Consider the following 25,191-nt stretch of genomic DNA (forward strand, 5'->3'; position numbering starts at 1 on the left):
GAGGGAAACTGTTCTTTTTTCATGACTTATGCAGCAGGACAAGAAGACAGTTTAAAAGCCTGCTAAACAAGCAGTGAATACATGGACTTCGAGACACAAAATCCACAAACTCAACAAGTCCAAATTGTAAACATGTTCTTGAAATGTTAACAACACATGTTAAAAAAGGAATAATTTCAAGTATTTGACAATCATATCAACCACACAAGTAAAAATTACTTTTTTTAGATTGCCTTATTAGTGAATTGTTTCAAGGAATATAGAACATCTCATTCTCCATAACTTTGTGTAACCATCTTTTTTAAAGCATTCACCAAGGTGTCAGCCCAATATACTGCCATTACTGTGACATGCTAAACCTTTGAGTAACTTTACTGCTCATTTTCCTTCAGTATTTTACCCAATGCGATAGGAAAGTGACTTTTTCTGCAATGTTTCTAGTTACAGCTTCAAAGCACATCAGACGTTGTACACAAGCAAAAATTCAAGATGCATATTCTGAAAGGCAAAATCTGTCAAACCACTGAACAAACACGCACACGGTCTTAATTCAGACCAATTACCCTGGCTCAGCTTCCACCAGAGTTTAACACCTCAAATTTTATAGATCAAAACAAGCTGAATTCCACAACACAGCTCAATTTAACAAAGTTAAAAAGCTATCAAAGGCCTGCCCTGAAATTCAGCACACTTATTTCTAAAACACAAAGCAGTGATGTGATGTCCCAGGGATACGGCTGGTGTCAAAAGGTTTAAGCCTTGCATCTGAAGATGCATTAGATCACCAACACGTGCTTCAGGTCTCCTAAATTTATTCATGTTTCTTCTTTAGATTAATTTAAGGAGGACAACAGTTAATTCTATACTACCTAAACAGATTGGTTTGCTAAAACATTAAAGGATAACATAAGCCTATTTTGTAAAGAGAGAAAAACTTTATATGTTAACAGAATAAAACCCATCAGTAACACTTGTTGCACAGCTAAGAAAATGCACCTAGGAAGCACACATAACTATTTACCAGGACAAAGCTTTGTTGTTTAACCCACAGAACTGTATTGGGGATCAAGTACTAGAAAGATCATCCACTAGGAATAATTATTTTCACATAATTAACAGGCAATCTGAACTGTGACAGCTACATTGTGTACAGACAGTACATCTGAACTGTGACTTCTGTGCCCAGACAATCTAATCCGCACTTAGAGAGATGTCCTCCTTAATGCCTGCTGTGAAATTATCCTGGCCCTTTTTTCCTTTTGTTTTTTAATTTTACAGTATTAAACATGAAAATCTGCTAAGATCCTTCCTGAAAGACACATTTAAAGGCATCTAAAGAGTTGCTTCTTAAAGCAGGCCTGCTATTTAAAAGTTCTAAGCAACTTCATTTTAAAACGCACAGCTTTCTCAACAGAGAGATGAGAAAAACAAATAAGGACAAAGATATATTTTAAAAGCGACTGTAGAAACTTTAATTGGCTTCTGATCTGAATTCGTCAATACCGAGTGGTAAGGACAGTGTAATTCTCCGAAATGCTCTCGATGAAATACAAAATACGCAATATTTTATTGAAGTCTTCCCAGCTCTTTATGTTCTTGACACAAATTCTCAGACAAGAGAAGAGTTGTTCACGATTAACTGATGCTCTGTGTATCTCACCTTCTGCATATACATTTCCACCAAATAGGAGAACATTTCTCACACCCAGGGTAAATGTTCTGTGTGACGCAGTACAGGATTTTATGAGATTTTGTGAGACTGCTCTCCTCAAAACTGCATGCACCTAGAGACATCCCAGCCACCACTACAAGGGATGGATAAAAGTTGCCACTAGCTGGGTCTGCTGTTTACCAAGGTACCTGCTGTTTATATGCTAAATTACATACATTCTTGGCTATTACCAGGAAAAGGTAAGGATTTCCCACCACAGAGTATCTCTAACAGGTGTCAGAATCCTGACTGCTCAATGATCAGGGAAGAGGTACTCTACCAGTCAGGATTTCAAGGTATAGACTAAAATTGCTTTGTCAACTTGGGACCCCGCATCCTAAAGAGAAGGCACATATGAGAAGGACACAATTAAGATTTTATTTATATTCCAAAATTTTTATCTAATAATATAGAACTTTATCCAATAATATACTGTTTACTTTTTATGATAGGTACACAGTGAGCTCATAAAAATGCAACTACAAAAGCCTATGCAAACACAGTTAGAATTTACTCTTGTTTCCAGTGGTAATTAAAATAGATTTCTTATAATTCCCTTCAGCTGTTTCAGCTCTTGAATCAGCTGTGCTCATTAGGCCACCTCTTCTGATTTATTCAGTTTTTCTGCTTTGTCCAGTTCTTCTGCCCTATTTGATTCTTCTGCTTTATTTGATTCTTCTTTAGCTTCCATATCTGCCACCTCAGGGTGACTGCAAGCAGCGTCCATAGCTGAGAGCTTTTTCATTTTGATGTTTGGCAGTTTCCTCAGATCACCATCCCATTCTCTTAAAGAAAAAAAAAGTCAGTGTAAAACAATTACCAATAGAAATAGCAAGAAGGAATGGCAGAATTAGTTCACCTTTCCTCAGAATGTGCTAACTCACGTGAGGCTGCTTTTCTAAATTTTACTACTAGTCCCAACGCAGTATGATAAGAAGCACTGTTTTCACCTGATCTTGTACATCACAGCAGCTGTAATTTTTCTGTAAAGATAACTACTTTCGGATTTGACATTCTGAACAAAAAAACATACGATTCACTTTATTCTCACAGACTATTTGTACCCTCAGTTTCTTTAGGCCACCTACTTCTAGGTTTGACATATTAACCTCCCAGGTCTTGCAAGCAATGGAAAAGCTGTTTGGAAGAGCTGCTTCATCTGGATGCTCAATTTGCAGAGCTAATATCACATGCATATTATGATTTATTGTACCTGTTAACACCTTGCATGACTGACTTCAAGGGGAAACAAAATGTTAGCAAATATTCTTTCACATGATAAGCATATTATTTTAAAAGGCTGCATAAAGGGGGAAGGGTTCATTTAAATTTAAACATCACAAGTCAAATCCAGTACTCAAATAGGATAGTTGCCCGATTATAGTAAGTGCACTTTGTGGACAATTTTTCTCAAGGGCAGAGACAGTATTTGCCAATTATAAGATAGACATGTAATCTTGCTCTACCAAGGTAATCAAACACCACTTTCATCAGATGTCCCAGTGCAAGAAGTTAATTGTGTATTTATAAACGCAGCAGCCAGAGGCCTGTCTCTTCTTTGATATTTATGGCTTTATTCCAATATCCTGTAAGTGTGACTTCTGGCTACATATGACTCCTAGGAGTTAGCAGTTAGCTCCTGGCAACATAAGCATTCATAAGTCTTTTTTCTCCTTTAAAGTGTCTCATTTGATAGAGCTGTCAGCAAGACTGTTCATTCAATCAAGGCACACTGACAAAGGCACACTGACTTGCTCACCCAGACATGCAAGCAGCAAGTTTCACAGCTTGCAGCTGTCAATTCACTTAAGATTTTAAACTAGTATGTACAAACATTACTGTACTACACCTAGAGTTGGATCTTCAAGAACATGACTAAGAAATTTGTGTTGTAGTTATTTAGTGATAATTTCTGACTATGAACGCCTTAGGTCAGTATGCTACATAACTACGATTACCATCTGAAATCTCATTTCAAGTAAGAAAACAGTATAATGCCATTTATCGATAAATCTATGTCATGATCTTTAAACACTAACAGGGAATGCTTATCCTTTTTGTGTAAATCAGTGAACAGCGGAGAACAGTGAGAATTTTAGGTAAAGAGAAAATATTCTCTAAGAATATTGAAAAAAAAATATACTTAAGTTACAGAAATTGAATTCTAACTGTTGAAGCTTTCTAACCCTTCCAATGTGTTAATGATTAACTGTCACCAGCATTTAGCTTGTAACAGCTAAGAAGTGTTGAAATAGCAACACCACGTCTAGCCTTTTTCAAATGACAAGTTCTCTGACAGTTTTGGATAAATTCTTTTTTAAGAAAAAATACATGCAAGATGTCAAATTCAGAAACACTGTTTTGCCTAAACAGATTAGTAGTTACAATAAAAAGAACTTACCTGAAATATTTAAGATGCTTTCTGTTCATAATGTCTGGGATTTCTAATGGAAATGAAATGAAATTCTATTAGATGTGTTGCATTGAGGTGAGTCTCACTGCACAAAAAGAAATGTGAGCTAAAGGGCTGAACATATTATTTCAGAAATAAAAGACCAAGCAAATGAGGATGTGGATTCATATTAGAAAGTCTCTAGTGCAACAGATAAACAGAAAGACCTCTCATTGCTGAAGAAAAGGAAGGGAACTTATATCTAGGAACTATTCCAGAATTCAAATGTACCAGTTGCCAAAAAAACAGACCTGACAAATAAAAATACGGTGCTTCCTTTTCTCTAAACTGACACATCCGAAAAACAGCAAAATTTCAAGCACTTAAAGTTTCCCTTAAATAAACAGTCCGGTGAAGAAACTAGAAAAATAACTAATGTATTATTTGTCTTAAAAGTAAAACTAACATCCTCAACCAAGATCAAGGTCTGGTTAAGCTAGGTTTTAACAGACATTCACATATATAATAGCACAGTTCTGCTCTGCAGAACTTACTATAAATATGTGCAACAGACAAAAGGTAAAATAAGAAAGCTTAGTTTCAAAGCTGAACTAAATATACAAGCCTCACAAAAATTAGTGACTATGAAGTGGTCCATAAGTATTTTTAAATGTTTTTGGAAAGAAAAGTTCAAAGCACTTAAGTCACCACTGCAAGCAAGACAGATCGGCAGTAGTTTGGAAAGTAACTGATAATTCAAGCAAGAAAACATAACAAATAGTTATATACGCTTCATACAATTTACCATGCAGTACAAGAATATATGTGTGTGTGTGTTTTTAAAATAGAAACACTGGGAAAAGTACAGTAAGATGTCAGATGTTTAAACAGAACATAGTCTTGGATTTTGGAATATAATACTACTATCTTTGACCTGCAATGAGACAGTCTGAAAGCAAAGAATGGCTGTTTGATAACAACCAGTCTCCTTCCAATGCCAATTATAGATTCCATTGTTAAATACTTTTTCTATAAACCACTCAATACTGGGAAACTAGCATTCCATAGTTGCTGAAATGCCTGTTAAATACTGCACTAAATGCAACATAATATTTATAGACTGTTGGCACCTGTCTCCTCCTCTGGGTTGAATAAAAACAAACATCAACAGTTTCAATGACTGAAAGTTTTCAGTCTTCCCCACTAACAGAAATAACTGATGTATACTCACTACCAATCTTTATTACCCTTGGTAGTAAAAAAGAAGGCAGACATCTTGCACAGAGACCTATGGGACAGATTTTTTTTTCCTTTCTGGAGCAACCAAAACATTCCTACTACATGTTTAGTTTATAAGCTCGTGCAGAATTCTACCTAGGATGCCTAAGCTGCTTTGCCTTGATTGAATGTCATTATTTTCGTCGTTAGCCCTGAAGTATTGCAAGTGACCTATGTTTAACATCTTCACTACTTTACTGTAGAGATTTATGCATTTGGAGCCTTGAAATTTTGCACAGTATAACATACCTTATTGATGTCTATGAAGTGTGCAGAATTCACAGCAAGGTGGTCTCTTAATAAAGACGACTGTTTGCTACCTCTGTAATGCTAAATCCACTTTATTACTTTTGCTATTAACAACATGATGTTTCAGGAACTTCTTATACTGTCCGTGAGCGAACCCTGAACTTACAGTCCTACCTTTGTTCATCTATCAATTTTCACAAGTCTCACAGTGATAAATCAGACGATGCTATCAATGCAGAATTATAGATGATTTTGCTACTAGAAAATGTAGGATGATAGCACCTGTCACCTTCTTCGTGGCCAGAGTCTTTATTATCCAGAAATTCTTTCTTCCCTTCACATTGGGTTACAAAGTTACCAACTGAAGAACAATAATATACAAAACAGTTGTTGATACCAATTACACTGATTTCTGCAGCCTGCTTCTTGGCAAACAGATAACAGCAACACTACTCACAGCTTATCCAGGCAAGGCAAATAAAAATATACCTAATCCTCCTTTTGTCTGCCGATTCATGGGTTCCGATAAACATCAGTGCCACATAAGGTCCATCCTTCCAAACTAAGCATTGAAACAAAGCCATGGTCCCTCTTCCTTTCTTTGTAATGGCTTGAATTGCACTCTTGGCAGCACAGTGCCAAATGCTGAAATGTCCTAACCTCCTCCACATGAAAGACCTCCTTTCCATCTCTCAGATACTGTACAAGGAGAGATGCATACTCAGTTTTCTCCTAGGGTAGAGCTTAGTGATGTAAACTGTGAGTGTGGCAGGAATGGCACTATGCTAATTTGGGACAACTGCCCCAGAAATGTGCTGAGATTCGTATTTGTTCCTTTTGTCAAAGCACTGACCCGACATACAGTTCAGAGTTACTCTCAGACAAGCCAGGACTAAACTGCAAGACTTTCAAATGAAGCCCTTTCAATTGCTTTGTTTTGGCTGAAGAAACACAAAACAAACAAAATAAACAACCCCCCTTGGAAATTAATGGCTTTTATTAACTTACATAGGACATTTTCCAAACAGAATATTCTAACACATTTATCTAGCCTGTCATGCAGGGCTTTCCCCAGCGTCACAAGAAGGCACACATTCTGAAGGGAGGAGATGCTGTGCCAAATCAAGATTTGGCACTGAACTGATCTTTAGTGCTTTAGCAGTGGCAACATTTTAAAGTTCTGCTTAGATGTGTGTTTGCAATATGTTACACAATACAAACTCCAGCATTGCCAGCTTAGGAACAGCACTCTAGTCCGATTCTGTCTTGCATGTAGAAAGTATAATCATATACTGCGCAGTAACTGATTTTTTAAATGATGGTGGAAAGCACTGTATTTCCAGATTAATGACATCTATCTCACTCAGATGTATACCCTTAGCCTGCACAAGTGTCATGTTTTTTGCTGCTACTTGCGAACATTTTTAAAGCTAACTAACAAGCTGCAGGAGAGCTTTTTCTGAACTAAAGATGGAAAAAAATGGACGATTGAAAAATACGGCACAGAGGTTAGTGGAAAAGAAATAGAGACAGTAGCTTGGGGAGCAGATACTGTCTGGCGTTTCTAAGATGAGGTATTCAGTAACCTACGTACTATAACAAAAGAGCAGTGAAAAACTGAAGCATTTTTTTCATGTTTCTGTCCCTTTTAGATAATGTTTTATTATTCTATCTTTTTTCTGAGGAAGAACGAACAGCATGCTTGCTCTCAAACTTTGTCATAAAGATGTTGCTGCTTAACACCATTTCATGACAAGGAAAAAGACAAAGTGACTGAGCTTAATTTCTAACACAGAACTTGTATAAAATCCTGTGAAGTCAGCACCTTTCCAATTGTTCATACCAGACCAGATTACTTCAAAGTTCTGATGGGCATCAGAAATAAAAAGCTTCTGTCAGCCGTAGGTCTAACCAGTCCTACCTCTGTGCACAGGCATGGACTAGAGGGCTTCTAAAGCATAACTAGAGAAAAAAGGGATAGAGAAGCCAATCCCACAGCTAGAGTGCCCTTCTACAGGCAGGCAGGATTCTACTGTGTCCCACAGCACTATTTTTTTGACCAAGTGCTCTGTGACAGTCTGCCAAGATGCCTTATTTCCTTCCAAAAGTATGCTCAATAAAAACATTAGCATTCTTCACAGCAGTAACCACGTCTCTCTTCCAAAGTAAAGATTTGTGCAAGAGATTTACTTAAATCTCACAAGGACTGAAATGTCACTGCTCTGCACAGAATAGAGGCTGCATATATATCACATTCATTGGAGCTGTCATACAGACAAACACTCAAGTCAGGTCAAAGGATGACACTGCAGCCAAAAGTTAAAGAAAAGGATGTTAGAAACTGTAGATGCTCTTTAGACAAAGAACCATTCAGTTACACAATAATGATAATAACAGAAAAGAGCAGCTAACAAGTAGTGCAGTAGTTACACTAGCAGATACATGCAAATGATACAATTTTCATCTGAATTACATCCATTTCCTTATAATATGAAGTCTCAGGAATTAACTAATACAACTGGTGCGTTTAGCTTTAAAGACTGTTTTCCCCCGAGATCTACATTATGCTTCTGTGAGAACACGCAAGATAATTAGAGGCAAACTATCAAAAATCTGTGATGTTCAGATGAAACAATTATGATGCTTTTCAACTGAAAGCATGCTAACCCTGAGTTCTAAGGATATATCCTGTAAACATCTAGGATTCCCTTTCAACAGCTTAGCTCTGAATATGCAAAACTAGATTAAAAACCACACATATAAATGACAACATCAGAAAGAAAATTGCGGTAAAATTAATTTACATACATTTAGGGAGTAAGGAAGTCAAAGTAGCTACTAACAAAACTCAAAAACCTCATAGACAGACTGAATATTCCCTGTATAGGTACTATTTAAAAAAAAAAGGCAAGAAAAAAGACTAAAATTTACTATGCTTTTGGATATCTATCTACTACTTTTGTAAACCGCCAGTAAAGAATAATTCACTTTTCATTTACATATAACTGATATATATACATATGTATACATGGCATCAAATTTTAGGAGACTTCCCTAACTGTAAACAATTCATATCATGCAGTCGCTTTATAGCAAAGGCACATGTATACAAGAAACAACAGAGTTCAAGAATAGCAGAAAAAGAAAAAAAAAAACCACACACAACAAATACAAAGTCAGTTAGAAAAGCTCCCCTCACTGCAGCTTCCAGGGATAATAGTGAGCTAGAGCATAAAAGCAGCGTTTCCAGCTGATTTCCATTTATCCCCAATCTCTAATTACAGTATTTAGCAGCAACTATTTTCTCTGAATGAATACTGTCCTAGACAGAGAGCAAACCCTGCAGCAGCTGTGATAACAAATAATGAATGATTTGAGAGCGTATTTAATATGTGAAGTTGCACCATGCTCTCTGAATGCTTTACTTACTAATACTATAATAACCTCAAATTCTGCTTACTATGTTTCAGGATTCTTCTTTATTTTTATGTTGTGCTTGTGTATTTGACATCTATCTAGTCCTGTTGCTTTCTTCAACTAGCTTTCCACAAAGAAGGAAAAAAGGAAGAACTAAGATTTGAAAACATATATCAACACCTAGTTTTTCTACAACTGAGCTATTTTATAACATTCATAGTACCTTCCTATGATTTTCCCCCACCCCCTTTTAAGAAATCAAAGATTACACATGAAATCACATAGCTATTGTTGAATTCCTCTGCTATTGTAGAATGTGAAAGCACTAAGTAACACCGGCAAAATTTTTAGAGCCATTCATTTTCTTTATTGGTAAAATATAAACTAGGAGAAAAGAGAATATGACTACAACCCAAATCTTGCTGTGCTTTGTATTCTAAGCACAGAACAATGTAGGTTTTTTTAATGTCCTCCATTATGTACTTTTACTGTTAGGACTGACTGCCTTTGAATAATACTGTAGCATTAAAGCCAAGTTCATCACTCAACTCCAACACGCTTATTTCTTAGAGAAAAATACATCAATTTCACTACTATTTTGTACTTGACTCTCCTCAGAATAACTTTTTGCTTTTTGTAATTTCATTATCCCTTTGTCTTTCTACCTTACTGCACCAGACTACTTCTGCTTCTCTTCTGCCTACTTCTAGCTGTCAAATTTTCAGTGTTTTATTTCTCTCACATGTAGCTTGCATCTATATGTTATTAATACCTCCAGATTCACAAAGTACTTTCAAAAAGAGTTTGTTTCTTCTTAAAGAAGGCTATGCACCTTAAGAGGAAATTTTCCTCTCTAATCTTCTGTTGTGGTTTTCACACATGATGCTCCTCAGAAGATTTCACTGGATAATCTGCTGGCACAGATGGCTACCCCACAGGAAGATAAATAGTAATAAAAAAGTCAACAAGAATATATGGCATCATGATTTTATTCAAACTTGTGATAATGGCCAAGGTAAGTGATTAAAAACTCAAAGTGCTTTCAACTAGGCTTTTATCTACAAGGCTTTTAGTTTTGAATTTTCAGAGGTTTTGTGGGTTTTTAATTATTAAGAGGTTAAGTATTAGGACCTTCACATATTGCCTTTCACTCCTTCCACCATCTTATCCAGTAAGACAAAGGAGCATAACTCCTCTGCCTGAGAAGAACAGGAGGAAAAACGTAGTTTTCTACTTGTGGATTATCATTTGTGTTTGTAGAAGAACCTGTAGAGTAGATGTGTCACAATAGCCCAGGATTTCTTCCTGGATTACCTAGATTTTAACAAGAAAACTCCAGAAATATTCAAATTTTGGAAATACATCTGTACTACAATTACCGCTGCAATTATTCTCCCATGTGAAAGACATCTCAACCTTCATGGAATGAGGGTCTCTTTCTGAAGATGTTTTAGACCCATGAGTTCAGAGACTTTGGTTCTCCTCAAGTTCAAGAAACCTAAAGCCCACTCTCTCATGATAAGAAACCTGATGAAGTTCTTTGTGCCACTGGTCCACCTCAGTGGAAATGGACAAGTCAGGCCACAGGTTTATCCCTAACAGTAATCTTATATATTATCAAAAGAATGTTAGAGGAAGTGGTGTATAATGACTTCATTGGCCCAAATCCGATTAACAAAGCCCACCTAAAAAAAGTAATTAATTTGTAGAGAAAGCGATGTTTGTTATTCCCCACATGAGCAAATAAAGTCTTGATGCTAATTCATGTCAAAACATGCACACCCACTGAAGTGCATTTTTAAGATAAAAAATTATTTGTATATAATGAAGGTCCATCAAGCTGCTGAATACAATTTATGTTTGAGACACGTGCCTTAAATCTCACTTTGGTTTCAAAACTAAGTTATATATGACTGCACTAAAGAGGCAGTACTAGCAAAGATGCACAAAAGCAAAGCAGTAAAGCAGAAATATATAAGCCAGATCTCCACTATCTTTTCTTCCTTTTCTTCACTCTGCCCCTCCTCCTAAATTCCTCTGCAAGACAAACACCTGCCACTTAGTTAACTCCTTTAAAGAGAAAAAGAAAGATAATGCCTACACATTTTGCTTAGATTCTAGCCTTGTAAGCAGGAGATGATGTGACCACAGGATTATTTCTAACGTTTTTACAAACCTATTCCATAGCCTTCATAGAGCTGTCTTTCACGTTCTATGGTCTGCTTGATGACTGCTTCCCGTGAACCGTGCTGTCTTCCTTGTCTGCCTTTAATACTGTTTTGTAACTCAATCTGCTCCAATTCAGCATTGAATCGACACATGTAACTGAAAGAAATAAAATGTATTTATGCTAGATGCAATCATGCAAAACTTTTGCAAAACAGAATTACTTTGATAACCTAAGAAGTTACTTTTACTAGTTGCATTTATTTTCTAAATTAGTCAGAGATGTTTCTTAGATTTGAACTATTACTTTAATCTTCAAAGTGGGAGCTCCATTTAGCACTTCATTTGAATCATCTGCAGCTTCCAGAAGGACTATTTTTTGACTTTTTTTTTAACTGTGCTTGCATAAAACAAACAAAACAAAAAAAACCCAAATACATTATTATCATGCACCTGCTCTGGAAGACCAGTGCTAAATCTAAGTATTCCTAACTTAATTGCTGAATTTCACCACCTCAATAATAATTTTTAAACTAAAGTTCTTCTTTGGCATATGTTCTACATCACTGGCAAATTTCCAATCCAAATCCAAAAAGCAACTATCACTTTTATTGCCTTTGCAGTATCACTAGCATTGATTAGCAGTTTCCAGGTTTCATGAACAGTGTAGGGAGCACATCAGAGTTTCTGAAAGGAAACTGATATAGTACATGTGTCTAAGAATACTTATATATTGCGTTATTTAGCTAGAAGGTGAAAAATGGTGACAAACCACTAGTACGTACATCCAGCAGCACAAAAATAAATTACTGAGTTGCTTCTTAGCATACTCAATTATTTTGTGATTTCCTGCCCTAAAAACTGACCCACTTGAATACTGTTTTATCTCAGCAAAGAAAATTAAAGAATAAAGATGTAGAGTGAAAGCTGTGTTTTTAAGTGTCACAGAATAATCCAACTAGCAAATTCATGCAATTACTACTGTCCAAATCATTTAGTCCTCCACACGCTACAAAAGCAGACACATAATAACAAAACCAACAAACAACACAAGTTCAGGAATTCTAGTGTGAATATATACGTCTTTCAATATATAACGAACCTCAGTTTTAACAAAATCAACTATTTAATATTATTAGTAGTAATATTTTAAAAGTCCTTCTCTGAGTCATCGTCACTTTATCAAACTTATTTAAGAACATTATTTTAGAAGACAAATCAAGCTTTTTAATCCTATTTTAACATCAGTCTTACTTTTCAATTAGTTCACCAGCTTCCTTCTTTGTGTATTCAATTTTATCAGGGTCAAGGTGACTTTGAAACCATTCCAATTTTTCTCCTACAAGAATAAACATTAATGATTACATCATCACTGTAGCATCAACACACATTAAAGTTCTCCAAAATGTTTGAAATAAGCCCCCATTTTTCAAGATTTTGAATGGCATCATAGACTCAATGATATTGTGTGTACCAGGTATGAAGGTAGCTATAATAGAAACATTCTCACATTATTTCAGATGTACTTTATGTCTTCCTTACAGAAAAAAAGATGTTCCGCTTTTTTTTTTTTTTATTGGAAATTAGTGTTTAAAATATCACTGGATCAATTGCTTAGGATGGAAACTTAGGAAGGCCTCAAATGGAAAAGAAAAAAAAAAAAAGCAAACAAACCAACCAAAAAAACCCACACAACAACCCAATGGCTGAGCAAGCATTTGATCATCACAATCTTAAAAAGATTAAACTGAAAAGGTGCAGTGTCAATCATATGAAAAATATTCCATGTTGCGTCTTGTTACTCACTAGCACAATGTGTCTGTTAACTTACATGTATCATCCTCTTTTACAAATGATTAAAAAAAAGCACGGAGATGAGTACAAAAATAAATGTACAGATGTACAAAAGATGTTTGGTCTATATGGCCCTGTCGTCATAAACACTGACTAAAGATTGGGCTGTACTGAGCCCCAAGTTCAGCCCTGTATATACTACATGAGTGAACATGCCAGGGATTTTAGCATTTCAACAAAGTCTATTTTAAGGTTATAGAGTCAGATTATAGAGAAAGTATCTATAAAGTTGCTAAAACTTAAAGCCTATGCTAAAAAGTTGATACTGTATTCAGTAACAGAAGTTTCTGCTCACCAATGATACTCAAACGCAAAGCTTTGTCAGTCTTCAACCTAGCAGAGAAAAAACAGACATGTTAGCCAGGAATAAGTACCATACGAACAATGATCTTCATTTTCTTTCTCCCAAGAATCATTGTTTTGGAGTCACAATGAAAGTCACAGTAAAATTTCAAATAGAAATCTCTGTCAAATTGAGAACAATGTAAAACTTATTCTGCTTCATCTAAAATTTATGGTTTTTTGGTTAAAAAAAAATGCAAAAAAATGTTTTGCTACTATCTGAAATTTGTCCAGTTTACCTGTTAAATTAAACAGTTTATTGGAAGGGATTGAATGGAAAAAAAACAGGATAAAAACAGGACACAACGCTTTTCTTAGAGCACAGTAAAAGGAATTTTATGAAAGACCTGCATTGTAATAATTTCATAAAGTATTTCTAATATTCTGCTGGTATGTTTAATGAGTTTGGAGATCAAGGACAAAAGATTTCACGGCACTGCATCCTTGCAAATCAAGCATACAATGTGAAAAATACCATTCTAGCATCTAATAAACTTGTAATAATTAGAATTTGTGCTTAGAGAAAAGTAAAACTTAATATGTTAAGAAACCAAAATCAACAACTTTATAAAAAAAAAAAAAAAAAAAATCCATATCAAAGTATTTTTCACTCCACCTCAATCTCTAGAGGGATACTTGAAGCCTTCTATACCCTATGGGATGCGGGTACACAATTCAGTCTGGGATTAATTCCCATCCTATGGAGCAGTTCTCAGACAACATAAGTTAATATAAGGTAATACACTGCCTCACACATTTTCATCCTGAAGCTCTCAGATTCAGTCTGCAGCAATGAATGTTGCTGAATGTCACTTTATTTTCAGAAAGGAAAATAACACATTTTCGCAATGAGATTTGTCACTGGAAAAAATATCTTGTTCATGTTCAGAGTATACATATCCAAGGAGCTCTGATAAAATTGACTTTAACTATTATTTCCTAAGAAAATTGATAAAGGATAAAGAAAATCATAACGGATATTATTGACAAAGAACAAATCATGTCAAAATTCAACACAGTTCAAAACTAACGCGCTCATTCATTAAATCCCTTGTACTTTATAGAATTTAATGAGCATTTTAGAATTAACTGAAGTAGTTCAGAGCACAGAAGTGTATTGCTTGTCACAAAAATCCAGATCAAAAGAGAAACTCCTGCTTTCCAGAGACAAACATACTTGGGTCACTTGGCCACAAACCTACATTATTAAAATAAATATTAGCTTTTTCAAGCAGCATTTCATTCTCTGAAGACTGTCTGAAAGCCACATAAAAGCGAGTGCATAGCATGTGTGAGCTGCTAAGAATTCTACTGAGGCATTCAAGAAAAGCCTTTTTACTTCTATAGATACCCCAGCATCTGGGATAAGCATTTTTAATGCAAAAGTCTATAAAGGTCAAGCATGAGTTTTATGATACCTGCCAAAAAAACCCCAAGCTGGTTGATTAATTAGAATATTTTAGTGCTTTAACAATGACTCTTGTTCCTCTGGGTTAAAGGACAGACCTGGGTGATAATATGTAAAAAAGAAAGGAAAAATGAGTTAGATTAGAAGTCAGCTTTAAAACTCAGCTGTAGATGTCTGCAATAAAAATTGTGGTAGGCAGCCTATGGAGGGCTTACAGCAGGGAGTGTTGAATGGTAATAGTGACCACGCAAAGGACACATATTCCACACAGTGGAACTCGACACTGTGGAACTCTACACCAGCAGTCCCTGCTGCGAAGCTTGCACAGCAACAAAGCCAGCCGGGCACATCTGCAACGTGTTGCCATGGAGAAAACCACGATGCCATCTAGAAAAGCTGCCTGATTAGAATCATAAATTATGTCACGTATCTCTGCTTGAAAACACTACAAACTACCACTGGTACCTCCAAGGGTCACTGGATCATGTATTTATCTAGGCAATGAAGTATACAAACACGATTTTCTACTGGAAGAAAATCTTCAGTTTCTAGGTATACACAACTTATTTCAGTATGAGAAATGAATGATAGGATCAGATGTTGCCTTATTGTAGCTTTCATAAAAGCCCTACCCCAATGACTGCTGGAAGACAATAGTAGTAACAGGCAGGCTAATCAAATAAGGGGAATCAAAGAAAGGTCCTTTCATCTCCTTCCACACAATAAGTAACTTCTTTTGCTCAATGGAAAGGCAGGATGAGGACAGGGATACCATCTTGTGGCAGGCTGTTGCTTTGTAATGATCTTCTCCTCGTCTCCCCAAAATCATCTGCTTAAGCTCTATCACTTCTAAGGAAGATAAGTGGTTTTCTTGATGTTTACTAGGTACCTAAAAGGCTAAAGCCTTCATGCTCCACCAGCACCTCTTTACCTCAGATATTGTGTTCAACTGTTCTACTCTAAATGCTAACAACAAAGAAGTAGTTGCCAAATCGGTTTACCAGTTCAGTATTTTTCCCTATAATATCCACACACAAAAATGTCATCTATGGCTCTGAGAACTAAGATTGGCATATCCATTAGGAAAAACAAAACAAAACATGGTTGACAAGACATATTTCCTTGTTTCTTGTTTCATGTTGCTAAATACCTCTATATTTCTCCCATGTCCATTTTTGTTAGCTTATGCACCAATTAATGGTTTGGTTAAGCACTTTAGGACACTTACATATGAAAATCCTTCTATAAGAATTAAACGTGTTGGGGTTTTTTGCAGTTGATTTTTTAATTTCTGTAAGCAGAACAAAGAATTTTAAGAGCTAACATTTTTTCAGTTCCACATAAAGAACCTGCAAGAGTAGATCTCAAAGCATCACTACTGCAAACAGCACAACTAGAAGCACAGTGGCTGCAAGGAAATTAAGAGGTTAGACAACAAAAAAGCTAAGGAGAAACAAACAGAGAGCTCCACAAGGAGATATTTTAAGGCTACTGCTTACACCTAAGGGGTTGCTTCATGCCAGATCAAGAAATACTGTAAAAACTCTACCTCTCATATCTTACATCATGACAGTATTAGGCTAGTATATCTGTAATGAAAATACAAGGACTCCTAAAAGTATATTTTGATTCAGGAGGGAAAAAGAAAAAAAAAAAAAATCCATGCCTAGATCAGCTTTAGATACCAAAACCAGAGAGAGATTTCAGCAGTAGCAAAAAAAACCCATGATTGGTGCCAGTACATCACTACTAAGAGAAGTTCCAGGAATAGCCCATTATGCTCTGATTTCTTTAAGAGTAGAAAAAGTAATTTTCTACTGGCGCCAGTGAATCAGCTATTGCTGTCTCATAAAAGCATCTTTTTAATTATAACAGAGCAAACAACTCAGCTATAGGAATAAGGATTCACAGGTAGACTAAGAGAGAATAAATTCGTAGTAATATACTGGAATTTGTTGCCGCTCATTAGACCTTGAGAAACAGCGAGAAGAGGGATACAGGCAAGAAAAAGGTGCGATTCAACTAAACATGACAACTTAAGACTGTAGTCAATTTTCTAAAACCAACTGGTCTGTCTTCTCTTAATTACGGTCAAGATTGGTCTTTTGTAGTGCAGTCAGTTTCTGAACAATAAGCTTATTATTACTGTTACATTTCATGGAGAATTGCATTGCATTGAAGGGTATCTGGACAATGGAGACTGTAAAAAGACTCCTGCAACTTAGAGCGGAATTTCTCATTCCTTTTGCCCAGTGCTGTACTAAGTACTGAAATTCCTTCTGGGTAATGTTTTCCTTTTTTTACTTATCTTGTTTGGGCAAAAAATACTCAAATACGCATTTCATAACTAAATGTAATTTCCTTTCCTGTTAAACATAAACAGGAATTTTCATAGGAGTTATTTCTCTTCCTTCACCATAAAGAAAAGTAAAAACTTAAACAGAAGGCTAAACTGTCTATAGTCCTCAATCCCGTCTCCAGCCAAGCACCAAAGGAGACCAAAACCACCACCACCACCAACAACAACAAAAAAACAAACAAAAAAGAAAACAAGAAAATAAAAAACTCCATACAAAACCAAGGCAAAAGTTTACTCCTACTTCCAGAAAAGACATTCTCGCCTTCCAGTAACATGTCATTCAAGGACTTCCTACATGCAAGATAATACCTTTACTGAGTAGTAATCAATAGACAAAATGTACGCGTGTTCAAAAGATCAAATTTAGCCAACCACAATAAAAACATATTCTGGCAAATAAATTCACAGCTAAATTAAAATAATAAAGATGAACCATACGAACTTTCTAGATTAACTGAGTGACCCTGATCCTTAGTTTAGAATGAAGATCAAAGAATCAGCTTTTCCATGCTGCAGAAGTACATTCGCCCGTGTGAAGCCTCCAGTTTTGGGCCCTCTAAGAAGACTTATTTCTATATAAGAAACATGGCCAAAGAAGCACCAGGTTTGTAGATGGGATTAAGAAAGAAAACACTGCAGAGATTATGAGGAAGCTTCTCCTGTTCACCACTGCTAAATCCACTGCTTTAAAGGTGGTTTCAGTAGTCCAAGGCACCCCAACAGTGGTCCGAACACCCTTTCTAGCTAGAGTAACCTTACAACCTTACAGCTCTAGATAAGGTTATATGTCCATGTCCAACCACAAAGTTCCACAGTCTCTGAGGAATATATCAACCATACCCAGAGTTCCTAATTTTACATCTTTACACATGAACATTTGGGCTCAGTTCACACTGTCCATCCAAATACCAGTATACTCTGACAAAAAATGCTTTAAGGCCAGTCTTCTCCAGTTACCTTTTCCCTCTGTGAAAGGAGAAAGTAAAGCTTAAAACCAGAAAACTAAACTTGCCATGGAACAGCAAGAAATCACCAAAGAGGAGTTAACTACTCAGTTTTATCCAGAAGTCTTTCTTATGCAGGAAGGTTTCTGGTTCTCCTTCTCTATGAAGTCAGCACTTCCGCAAAAGAAGCTACACCCTAGGCAGGATTCTTATTAAAGCCCAGAGCAAAGTCCAACTAGGTGACTACGCTTCACGTGAAATCACCAGCATTGCGCCTTTCAGGTTATGTAAAGGAAAATGCTGCAATAAGAAGAAATTTGTCTTGTAAAGACAATACCAAAAATCAAACAGCACAACTATATACTTTGTATAAGCTGATTTCATTAAACTTGTCAGTTTACATGGCTCAGCACTACTTATATAGGTCTTTCTTTACCTTAAGGTTAGTTCTATCAGCATAACTGCCCCCTTCCACCACCACCATCCTGTCTCCAAACACAAAATGTCTACTGTGATGCTGTCCGTTGGTCTGTACACAGATTTTGCACAGTCAACTTACTTTTCTTTCTTTTCCTGTTTGTGTGCTTCTCTTGCAAGCTGTGCAGCTTTTCTGCTGTACGGATGGATAACTTTTTTCTCTTGCTTCCCTCCTTGTGTTTTTCGTAACTTTGGCTGAAAAGAAATCAAAGACAGTTTACACTACTGAAGTTAATTAAAACATTAAAGAGAAGTTAAGAGCATACACCATTGTCCAGACTAAAAACATTGTGCATCAACAGCTCAGAAAGCCCTGAGCTTATAGCAGCAGCTTATCAGTTCCACCAGTTAGATCTTACCCTCCTCAGCAACAAACAAAATTACTTGAACATGGTACACGGTGTAACAAAACCACCAGAGCACTGAAAATGCTGTAAGTAATCTTGCATAGTGACTACTCTCAAAATACCTATTTTGTAGAACCCTGGAGCTAGGAAACTAAAATTATCTCTGGGTACTTTTGCAGTAAATGTCCCCATTCAACTGGTATCCAATTGTTGCATCTGGATTTCTGACAAAGGCCATATGTAATTTGTACAACATAATGAAAATGGATATTCTTGTCCCCCCCCTGCAGACCATGAGTGCCTCACACCAGGCAGCAGCCTGAGGCTTTCCTTCACTAGCTGTTTGTGCAGCAGAGATGGAATACTACTCACAAATTTTAAAAACATGGTAACATTAGTTTAAGTAACGTTACTTTTTGGTGAAAAGGTGTTTGAACAAAACTGAAAAGCTTTATCAAACGATATACAATCTAAATTCTCTAAAGTAAGAGCTGTGTGCGCAAAAGAAACACCTGGAAAAAAGGAAGCTAAATGTGTACGTGTGATGCAGGAAACAGCATTCAGTACACCGTATTATCTGTGTAAGCATCAGTGTTTGAGATTGCAAAAAAAAAGAAGCCTAGTTAAGTCGAAAATAAATTATCCTGAGCACCTAAATGCCTTGTGAGAGGCACCCTGCCCCAGTTTCACACCTCAGCCCCGCTCTCCCCGTCAATCCGGCGCTGCCCGCTGCAGCCACAAAACCAGCCCCGCCGCCCGGGCCCACCGCAGGCCAGGCCGAACGCCTCCCGGGAGGACGGGCAGGGTCACCCGGGGCTCCCCGGGAGGGAGCAGCTTTTAAATGCAGGCTGGGGAAACCGCCGCTCACGGCCCACAGGGCCGCCTGCCGCCTCCCAGAGCCCCCCCAGGAACGCGGTGTAGCTGCTCCCGGTGGGAAGGGAAAGGCGGGGACCGCCCTGTGGGGAGCCCCCCGCCGCCCCAAAGGTGGCCGTGACCGCAGCCCTACCCGTATCACCATCTCCATGCCCGCCCCATTCCCATCCCACCGCACACACCATGGCGAACAACCCTCCTTCCGCCGCGGTGCAGCAGCCAAAGGGACCCGGGCGGGCGGCGGGGCGGGCGTTCCGGTTCCGCGACGGGGCGGTGCCCGGTGCCCCCGCATTCACTGTCACCCCCGACATTATTTGCTTCGAGCGTGACTTTTCCTTTTTCCTTCTTCCTTCTTCCTTTTTTTTTTTTCCTTTTTTTTCTTTTTTTTTTTTTTTCCCCGGGGAAATCAAACAGAGGAAGAACGCAAAGGTGCGAGTTGGCCCAGGCTGCAGTATTGGAACACCACTGACTTGTGCACTTGCAATAAAACTGTTCCATAGATCCACAGAACGGTTGGCATTGTTTTTACATCGAATAGTTTAGGATGTAGCAGTCATAACAGGAAACTGAACGCTGGATTTTAAATCCTCCATCCAAGTAAATAGATCTAGCATAATGCTGTTGGATAGCACAGGCATCATGGCAGAGATCTTGAGAATAGTTCTGGTGTAATGCTGTTCAAATCTACATGGGACCAGCAACTTACATGTAGCTGGGGGATACAGAAGGAGGCATATTTTGAAAGGGAGTTAATGGTGAAATCAAATATAAATCAAACAATGTGGTAAAATGGCAGTGAAAACATTTTGACAGTGGGATGCCACGCATGAATGCAAGCCAAAGTTGGAGAAAAAAAAAAAATAAAAAGACAAGAAAAGATTCTTTGTTAATTTGGATGAACAAAAATGTGGTGGTTTGCTTTGTTGTTTTTTTTTTTGTTTTTTGTCTGCTAAGAAAAAACAGTCTTGACTTAATTATTTTCTTTTAGACACACAGTTTCCAACTTTGCACGGTGCCCCCATTGTGACTGCAGTCCTTGCCTTCCTTCCACTCCCAAATGCAAACACAAGTGCCAGCACCAGTCTCCACCAGCAGCCGCTCCAGCCTCACACAGGTTAATGTCCTTAGCTCGGATACGTTAGAGCGTGCATGTCTGGACTCAACAGCTGTGCTATTCCTGGCAGAATAACAGAAACAAACTGCTGTGGTCTCCAATTAGCTATTGTCTCCCAGAGACATGCTGGGTGGGAAGCAGGCAAAGGTGTGGAACCAGCTTTACTTCATGGTTGGGACACATGCTGTAGCTGAAAAGTACCCACAGTGCAGGATTACCAAGACTCATTCTACCTAAGCTTAAATTTTTAATTGGAATACTAAGAAAGAAGCGTAGACTCTGCAGATACTTATACTTAATGGGCAGCTCCAAGGGGCTATTCAGCCAGTCTTTCGTCATTGACTATAATGAGACCCTTGGGTGATGATGCATCTAATTTGATGACCTAGTTACAAACCAAAAACTATTCAATGTAAATGTGCACCAATTCCTTGTCCAATCTTGTTCTTTAAATAGTGTGTAACCTGGAAAAAAAATTTTGCTTTTTAACACTTCACTCTCTCCATATAAAAAGGATCTTTTGTAAAATGTCTTGACAGCTATGTAGAATAACTGCTCTTTAAATTCTCCTAAGTCATATATTTATCCTGGTGGGGGGAGAGGGTGGGCATGACACAATAATCTAAATTCAGCATGTTGATATATGCATCTTAATTTGCATTTTTCACATTAATTTTACCAATACTGTTGCAAATGCATAAATTAAAATAAAGGGATACCTGGCTATCATAGTCTTTCCTACAGTGTTCTGCCTCCATGAGACAAAACAAAATGGGTTTACTAAGCACAGGTTAAATACTCTTACATCCCAAACCAGGCTTGGTATTAAATTCCAGTTACTATGGAACATCATGTTAAAAAATACAAAGCAGTAACTACAATATGGTACTTAGGAGACAGAATCCATACAATTCTGAGAAGGAGACCCCAACGTAATGACAATACCATGTATCAGATGTTCAGAAATTCTGACATGTAAAATTTAGACCAATTGATCTATAAAAGCCAGACCAGTTTCTGAATATTCCCATTTACAGTGTTATAACTGCATTAATTAGAATGGAGGGTAAAATTGCAGTTCTAATAAAATGCAAATCTCCTGAGTTCAAGGGAGTCAGCAAAAGGTTAAAGCAATTAACAGCTGGGTTTAGAAGCAAGAAAAAAGTAATGAGCAGGGGAAACTCTTCAGTGAGGGAACAGTGAGTAGTCAGACATGACTTTGACAGGATCTGCCTTGGCCTGAAATGCACCTGTAGTAGAGCTTTTGTGGAAAGACACGTGTGAATTTCTTGACTATATTCCATATTATTAATTAGACAAAGCAATACAATACAAATATAAAATTGTAGTTATGCCTACAGTTATTTTGTGGATTTTTTAAAGCTAATCTGTCTTACATTTGTGATTTTTTACGTGCTTTTACCTTAATGAATGAAGGATATAGCCACCTGATGGTAAACATAATACAAAATCCACTGCTAACTTTAAATTGTGTTTGGTTAGTTTGGTATTTTTTTTCATGGTGTTTGGTTTCGTTTGTTTTATGTCTCACATAGTGTATATTTATTGCAAAGTTCCTGATGAATAATATGCTCTTAGGAATGTCAGTTTCATTCCATACATGCAGAGTTCAAATCTGCTCACAGCAACGAGGCTATAAATGAAACTGGTATGGTACTGTTCCAGGGATTGTTCAAATGTAAATAAATTGGGTAAGTCACTGAAACTGATACATCGCCTAGGTTATTTTTAAATGAACCTTTAGGAGAGTAAATCAGCTAATACTGAACTCAGTGTTGTCACAGTTCAGTCACTGATTGAGGTTCAGCAAATGAAGATGCATTCACTGGTTAAAGATATACCCTAATATTTGCTCCATCCTGATTTCATAAATACAATGCCATTTGCTTTTAATTCAGCCAGGTTTATGCTTTGAAATTACATTCCTATAAATTCCGTACCATTGTTTAATTCTAGAGTTTACAGATTATGGACATGTTTATCTATGAAACGGAGGCAATATTTCTACAATTTGACTTTAATGACTCAACAGAGCTATAAATGAAGGCAAGAGAGCCTTGTTTTGAAATTTGTGTTCTTCACATGGATTACAGCAGATTTTCAAGCATTTGTTTGAAATTTTCTTTAAACTGCTTATATATGACAAATTTGTTTTTTACTGTCATTGATTCTTGTGTATTTTGCACTGATACCTTAATTTCTCTGCTGATAAACTAAGAAAAGGTACAAAGAAGTACTTATTTATATAATTTACTCTTCCCTTTCTGGTTTACAACTATTTCTAACCTATACAGCACAAGAAACTACTAAGAATACCCAATGTGCTCCTTTGATTACGTTTCATGCTACCTATTTCTGCATTTCTCAGCTTTTCTAAATGCTGTTACTTTGTTGTTGTTTTTGTTTTTAATCTCTCCTTTCTAATTACTCTCAAACTCCTCCTAATGGATTCCTGTCACTAATCAGAGAAGCAGAAGACCACTTGTTCCTTTTGACAGGGCCTCCTAGGCTAATGAAATTACCAGGCATAGTCAGCCATTTTATCAATCCTGTTAACGTTTTAAAATTAGTGCTCTTGTTACTTTATTTGTTTAGATTTTTAAGAGTCTCTCTAGTGCAGTATGTGCTTACAGATACTTTAAAATACTAAATAAGATTTCCTGTACTAAAAAATATGTAACAAAAATCATGATCTATGCAAATAACCTACAGTGTCTTGTAAAATCATCCTCTTCTATCCCATCTGTTTTCTCCTTTCCTGTTCCCTGTGCTTCCACCACAGTCCCCCAAAATTTGTGCATCATAAAAGAGAAATGTTTCAAATAAACCAGTTCTGTATACTTTGAAAGAACCTGGTCACACAGCAGCCAGGTAGCATATCAGTTTCAAGATATTGGACATATTAATAGAATTTAAAGTTTAAAACTTTTCTAGATGAAAAAACCTGAAATGAGACTACAGAGTAGTAGTATAACATGCTGCTGCTGTATAGCACGGCATCTTCAGCAAAGAAAATAAAATCTGCTATACTAGGTTCTTTAGATACTCTATTTCACGGGCTCCCTTAAGGACCAAACCTGCTCAGGGTGCAAGTGAGTAGTTACATTTATACAGTTCTAAAATTACATTTGGCTTTTTGAAGGCAACTGCGAGGCTGATGTGGCCCCCGGTGAAAATTAGTTTGACACCCCTGATATGAAAAATGGTTACTGAGTTAGCCTAAAAAAAGCAATATTTCTATGCAACACAGGAAAATGTGAAATCTCAGTGTTTTGTGTGCCATTAAATTCTGAGTGACAGTAGATAATTTTTTAGTCCTATCTGTTGTCTGGTTTGAGTGGTCTCTTCTTGTCCTTTTCAATCTTCTTTACTTCATGCCCTGTAGCTGCAGCATTGAGGCTATTATATGAACATATTGTATAATATTTTAGATGAGGTGACTCTGTAAATTCAATTTTGTCAGAGATTCATGGAAACAAGTGTCATCCATCAGGTCTCAGGAAGTTTTCACCAGCTCATCTAGCACACTTATTGGGGTGTCAGGTGACTGAAGATACAAATAGTTTCCGATTTTGTTGTTCATACTGACTTTTTTCCTCTTTTTTTAAAACTTGGAATAGACTTTCTTATTACTGCAGTGAAAGGACATCAGAATATTATGCACAACTAAAATATGCATATATACACCCCTCTGATATTTTCAGTTTAAAATAATGTAATCTGCATAACTTCTTTAGTGTTACACCACATTACAGTAAGCGAGCACCTCTCCTACAATGTTTATTTTTCATTAGATAATCCACATACTTTCAAGTTTCAAACTGGGTCCGCAAGAGTGATCTGGGGATAGTTTAGATAAACATGTTCACTCTCATGGTTGTATACATGTATCACAAACTATATGCTTTCATATTTTGTTTGACTGATTTAGCTGGTTTACATAATTCCTCATTAGACATAACTTCTCCTTGTAAACCTCCCATCATCCTAATAATCCTCCTGGTTATCTCTGTAGTCCATATCCAATAGTGTGTTTATTCCCCCCAAAAAAAAAAAAAATCTTACCTTACTTAATGATAATACTTGTTTTGACAGAGGATCTTCAATCAAGAAGATGTGATGTTCAGTTTTGTAGGTCCTTATTAATAAAATAAATCTAGGAAAAGTAATTGAAATGTGACATGGTTCATCAAACATAATTTTGTTGGACTCATTTTTGTGCATATGTTAAGCATCAAG

The 25,191-nt window shown here is 36.8% G+C and overlaps 1 protein-coding gene across 4 annotated transcripts; it reads right to left on the minus strand.

The window, feature by feature from the left end:
* Positions 1-1,448: 1,448 nt before the first annotated feature.
* On the minus strand, positions 1,449-25,191 carry TMA16 (translation machinery associated 16 homolog). 4 transcript variants are annotated; one of them, XM_065061423.1, is made up of 7 exons: positions 25,018-25,191; positions 18,680-18,792; positions 13,363-13,400; positions 12,468-12,552; positions 11,224-11,372; positions 4,113-4,155; positions 1,449-2,496 (listed from the first exon to the last, which is right to left on the minus strand). In XM_065061423.1, exons 1-7 carry the CDS (start codon positions 25,174-25,176, stop codon positions 2,304-2,306), a joined length of 780 nt encoding a protein of 259 aa, XP_064917495.1. In that variant the 5' UTR covers positions 25,177-25,191; the 3' UTR covers positions 1,449-2,303. The 4 variants fall into 4 exon arrangements, with proteins under 4 accessions (XP_064917495.1, XP_064917496.1, XP_064917497.1 ...); XM_065061424.1 differs by lacking the exon at positions 25,018-25,191 and adding an exon at positions 20,000-20,143; XM_065061425.1 differs by lacking the exon at positions 25,018-25,191 and adding an exon at positions 19,951-20,008.

This window comes from Columba livia, chromosome 4, assembly GCF_036013475.1.
Source record: "Columba livia isolate bColLiv1 breed racing homer chromosome 4, bColLiv1.pat.W.v2, whole genome shotgun sequence".
Taxonomy (NCBI): Eukaryota; Metazoa; Chordata; class Aves; order Columbiformes; family Columbidae; genus Columba; species Columba livia.